This window comes from Hyposmocoma kahamanoa, unplaced genomic scaffold, assembly GCF_003589595.1.
Source record: "Hyposmocoma kahamanoa isolate Upper Pololo Valley unplaced genomic scaffold, ASM358959v1 220, whole genome shotgun sequence".
NCBI lineage: Eukaryota > Metazoa > Arthropoda > Insecta > Lepidoptera > Cosmopterigidae > Hyposmocoma > Hyposmocoma kahamanoa.
Genome location: NW_020653740.1, coordinates 4421196 through 4427195, shown reverse-complemented (window position 1 = coordinate 4427195; position 6000 = coordinate 4421196). Strand labels below are relative to the sequence as shown.

Genomic DNA, 6000 nt, shown 5'->3' with positions numbered 1-6000 from the left:
TTCCGGAGCATATATTAAGTTTATCATTTCCTAAGTTTAAAAACTACATTAAAAATATTTTGATCGAAAAATCATATTACACAATTGAAGACTACGCGTTAGATAAAGATGTATGGAAAGATGACACGGCTCCAGAATCCACACAAATTTTATTCAAAGTATATTCCATAGCATTTACGTTTATTTGAAAAGAGCAATCCCTAGAGTTTCTTGCTCGTTCTTCTCAGGGAGGTCAGCGTAGTGAACGAGCAGTAGCTTAAATGTGACGTTTTCAGGTGTAAATTTATTTTACCTATGGAATAAATAATCTTTGACTTTGACTTTGACCACCCGTGACCTAATGGTCAACCTACAAAAGGTCGGAAATGTTGGATTAGTTTGAAAAACAAACATACGTAATTAAGATCCAAAGAATAGGCTACAATAGCAGTTCCAAAACAATTAACAAAACACTAAAAAATATGTGTAAAGGCTTTTAACTATTTGTATGTGTTTTTGCATAACTAATCATGTAATGATCACTAAGATTAAAGGATAATACAACGCAAATCTTCCCCCTTACGGGAATGCAGCTAGCACGCCAAACCACCACCCTCATTGCGCTCGAGCTCTCGTCTAACGTAATCTGCCTGTTTCTCATTTAGTCCTAATTTGCCGACTTCCTCTTCGAACTGCGATTTGCCGCCGACTCCTACTAAATAGCCGTTGAGTCGTGCTGCGAGGTGCGACGTCTGGAGCTTAGCCGAATCCAGGCCGATACTACGGCATAGATCCTTGTGACCTTGAAGGCGATACTTTTGGTGGTAACTGTAGACAAAAATATGAATAGTAAGTTTGTGGTGCAGCTTGCAATATATTGTTGTAATGGTTCGGTACTTAGTGCACTTTATTCGATACATAACGGGTGGGTGCCTGTAGATCTGTAACCCAGATCTAATTAACTAGTATACACTCCAGGGTCGCTTAGGGTAGTTAACTTGCACTTTATCTAATAGCCAATCTGTATTTACACAAAGCTTCCTTTTGTGTGAGTGAATAAATATCTTATTATTAACCGACTTCGAAAAAAGAGGAGTTTTTCAATTCGCCTGTACGTTTTTTTTGTATGTATGTTACGCGATAACCCATGGCATTTGTGAACCGATTTTCACGATTCTTTTTTTGTTGGAAAGACTTCCGTAGGTACCATGTAAATTTGAAGAAAATATTCCATCTCTAAGGGTGGTAAACTAGAGGTTGAAACTTTCCGGTAACCGATTTCAATAGAACTTGACAAGTAATTTCACGAACTTTTAAGGTTGGTGTCTTTAGTCCACTGTACTGAGTTTATTATTATTATTCTATGTATATGGTTTGTACTTTTATAGTAAATGTAATACTTTGTATACTTTGTATCCTGTGTATACTTTGGTTTTTTTAGCATTAGAAATAGCTTCAAAGAGGTTTATGGCTGAAGCTGAGTCAGCCGTGGGAACTGTAAACAACCTAAAACTTTGCTTTTTTTCTCGGCCTTAAATCCGAAAAATAGTGACTTTTCTATCATATTATAAATTTCCTAAGAAAAAGGTTTACAAGCCCTGCTTAAAAACTGAGTATAGGTTATCATCAGGGTCTTTGGAAACATCTCTAAAACGACCTATCAATGGATTATTATATTCACATTTTTTTTTTCACCAGGACTAGATTTGAACTCTCCTAGACCTAACATTGTTTTTAAATACTTTTTATTAATATTTCATTCAGTGCGTGTCTCTTGACGTTGAGCATCCTCCGACATGGCGTAACCCTTAGCCGGGCTTAGTGACTCTAATCGTAAATCTAGCCATGATCTTCACGCAATTAATATAAACAAATGAAATAAACATACAATTGCATATTTGGTAGAAAGTGAGGAATTCGAATGCATACTGAAGTAATTTGCACCTTTGGTGTAATAATGTCACATCTGCAATTTTTCAGGTGAGAGGCTTAAAGATTTTACGACGAAATTTGTCGATAACTTTATAAAATATATATATATAAATTTATAGTTATTTCAGGTATTATTTTTGTGATGTTCTTGCGACTAAAGCACTTTTGACGTATGATCACAAGTTCCTTTATTATACAAAGGTACGAATTATGAGAAATCCCGAAGCTTTTTAAAGTAGGTAACTATAATTCTAAATTCTAGATACCTGGTATTATACAGGATTATTTTAAAAATACTAACAACCTCGCAGAACTATATGATTACCATCATAAACAACAACTTTTTCCACATCTTTTTACAAAACATAATAAATTTATCAAAAATAAACTTTTTAATTTTTGGTGTACTATCTGACACGTTTTGGGTCTGTATTTCGTAGAACAAGTTCAAAAGTGCGACGTCTTGCACAGAGTTAATATCGTTTAGAGCGATCTATTTATTAAAGTCATAGAACAAAACTTGTTGCTTATGATATTTGTAACATTACTATTTATATAATAATATTAGCATTTTAAAAATGACCCTGTGTATTACATAGGTACAAAATGGCCGAGAACTTAATTAATTACCTAGCTATTTAAACACAAGGAATGATAACATAATACGTTCATTCAATAAATAAAGGTCGACAACATTAAATTGGTAGTCTAATGATTATTAAAAGGCCGTATCCTTGACACAATTGTTGCGAATCGAATATTAATTGAACATGACCTGAATAAATTAAATCGCGTTGCCATAATTGAAATTTGCATTGCATTTCAACTTTAAATAGTAGTTGTTGCCATAACTTGCAATAATGACTTCATCTATTTCCTATATAGCAACTATATCCATTTTAAGATAAAACGATCAAGGAGAAAATGTTAGAAAATAAAAGAAAAATTAAATGCATCAACTGGGACGACACTTTCTCTTTAAACTGTAGCAGTAAGTATAGGTATGAAGACTAAATATCCAGAAAGAAAATAAAATGGGTTAAGTTGGATTTGGTTTTAAGGATTGACGCTTACTCTTCAGCGGAATAAAATATTCCTGCAGGGGCGATCTCCGTTCTCAACTGGCCATTGCAGCGTACTTGCATTTTCTTGTAAGATGCCTCGGCTGCCTCGCGCTGCTCCTCGTCGTGGTACAGAATCATGGATTGATACTGAAAATTTGAAAAATAAAGGTTTACTACTCAAATTAACAATAAAGGGCAATATAGTTACATGCTTGGGTTACAGTGAACTATGAAAGAAGATATAATAATGATTCTTAAATATCTTTCCTTCATGTCCAGACAGACATTAAAATAAATTGAGTGAAGAAGTGCGTGCTAATTAAGCTTAAATCAAATTTGAAAAAATCCCCCATAATTAAAAAAAAGTATATTGATAAAGTTATAAATTATAAAATTACTCCTCGTTCAGAGCCCATAGTGCAAGCCAACGAGATCGTCTATAAATCCTTCATTGAAGTTCAGGTATGCGACGATGCTGACCTCCTTCATCGTCATCCCACCTTTTTATCACCCTCTTTACAGGTTCCTGGCCGCTTACTTTTAGAATTTTGCATCGTTCGCGAATTCTCTGTTACATACACTATTCTTATGTTGGTTCGTACCGTCATCACTGTCATCAAAATTCTCAAAACCAGAGGACGTGCTCATAGATCACCCAAATATAAAACTCAAACTTCACGTGAGTTCCTGTTGTTAAATCGTTAGATATTAGCAGCAGTAGAGCTCCTTTTGAAAGAGTTCATCCAGGGAAGTATTGCCACTTTAATTATTTCTGCCGCCAACCAGTAATGCAAGCATTGCAGCGTTCCGGTTTTGCAGAGTGAGTCCATGCACATGGGACTTGTCAAATTATGTCCTAGGATGGCGGGGGCAGTGGCCGTGCCCCTCAGATCTTTGCGATTTAAAGCTCTGAGTGGCACTGCAACTGTTATGGACAGGCGTGTCGCTTAACACCAGGCGCACGACTTGTTCGTCCCGTCGTCACTTAGTATGATACAAAAAGATATATGTATATAGGCCCTTTAGGGGGTACGTATATCTAGATCGGTTAGTAGGGAGTGTTTTATACTGGTAGTACTTTTTTTTATATAATTTTATTGTTACAGCCTTTTTGTTTCTACTTGTAAATAAATTATGTGGACCGAGTCATCCTTTCATTTTGCCAAGACTACACCACAAACAAATATATTTATTATACCTTTTCTCATCTGTTAATAAGTAAAAAATGAACTAGTATAGTTTCAACTATTATTTTTGAAAAGTAGAGATATTGTGTAGTTGAACATTTCGATGATAAAACCGACAAGATTAATTTTTAGGCGGCTATTTTCCTTCATAATATTTTATAAAATATCAGATACCAAAATATGTGGGACGATTAAGTGACACGTGAGTTGTGTATCTGCGTAGAAAAATATTCAAAGTCGCAGAAAAGTAAAAATAAACACAATCACGCGAGTAACGAAAATAAAGAGCACGTGTTGTCAGTTTGGCACTAGATTATGTCATTGTGTTTTTCATTATTATTTTGTATTAGATATTATGTGCATTTTGATAAACGATCAGAAATCCGAAAATATATTTGCCGGAAATAACGGTTCCTCGAATTTACATAATCCCGTAAACCGACATTTAATAACGAAACTGTTATTCTTTCAGTATTTTGGATGATTATCGCAAAGAAAAGATTGGGTTAGGTTTTTTTTACAATATTACTAAAACGTAACGTGAATAGGTAACCATTTACGTTATTTAACGGTCGTCCACCGACTTAAAAAGTATGCAAAGTATTAAAATATTTCAAAATGTAAAAAGACTTACAAAAAAAATACTACACAAGCCAAAGTAAACATTGAAACTTGTAATTGAAAATGAAGCTTTTTTTTCAGATTTAAATCGCGTATATTAGTTTTTTCAGACAAACCAACGTTTCGAGATCTTCATTCATAGGTCTCATAGTCACAGTTGACTAATCAAAAAATAAATATACGCGATAGGAATTGTAATTAGTTTGCTATGTATAATAACTAAAACGGATCTCTGTTTAATATGACTGTATGCAAAGCGCAGTAACCAAACTCTCTCGATACACTTGTAAGTACGAAGTTTATAAGACTCTTATCTCTATTTGTAAATTATATCATTTGAAAAGATAAACAAAATAAAAATATATAATTTTTACAATGTCAATGACACATTGACATTGATACACAGTTAGGTATTGCTGTGTTTTTGTTTATTAAAAACTCAATTACGGGTAACTGTAATGAAGTTTTTTGTCATTAAGAGGCTTCAGCATTTGATCAAGAGAAATTAAATACCACTACGAAAGAACTTCTTCTAGAAACATTAGTGAGGTCCGCTGGTTCGTTCCGTGGCTTAGTTGGCATAGCGTCTGCCACTACCACTTGCAGAAGGCGGCGGTTCGAATCCGGCCGGATCGAATGAATTTTTTTTGAGTGTTCGATCCTTGTATTAATAATTATAACAAACTATTGGAGTAATTTCACAAAAAATAATTGAATATCATAGTAGTCAAACATCCTAACATTCAATAAAACACGTTAACACTACGAAAGTTCCAAGCAAAGGTAAAAAAAAATAATATATATTTTTTTATTTGCTCTATGTCTTAAATAGTTATATATAGTGTGTTTAAAGGTAAAACCACATAAGTGACATTTTCCACAAAAGTCTTTAATTTATATAGCTATAGTAAGAAAATCACTATCTTTCTGCACGTGAAGCTCAATAACAAAAAAGCTATAAACTTAATAAAAGTTTTATCTGCAGAAAGACGGTGAATTTCTTACAACTGGTAATATAATTTGGAGATTATTTGAAGAAAATGTCACTTATATGGTTTTACCTTTAAGGCTTGAACAGTCGCGAATGACTTTGACGATTTGACCTCTAAGCAGTAGTACAGAACAGTCAAAAGTGTTCTCTTGCTATCTATACCTACGTTGTTGTTCCCTCAGAGACATTTGAGAATAAACTATCGTAAAAATAAACATTACATAAT

At 33.7% G+C, this 6000-nt stretch overlaps 1 protein-coding gene across 1 annotated transcript in view; it reads right to left on the bottom strand.

Annotated features, from left to right (window-relative positions):
- Positions 1-227: 227 nt before the first annotated feature.
- LOC113227949 (peptide methionine sulfoxide reductase) overlaps positions 228-6000 on the bottom strand; it is a 28183-nt gene continuing 22410 nt past the window's right edge. Inside the window, exons 4-5 of the mRNA XM_026461063.1 lie at positions 2986-3122; positions 228-807 (exon numbers count right to left, since the gene is read on the bottom strand). Of these exons, the coding sequence (XP_026316848.1) occupies positions 573-807; positions 2986-3122 (372 nt within the window). The 3' untranslated portion in view covers positions 228-572. The remainder of the gene's footprint in view (positions 808-2985; positions 3123-6000) is intronic.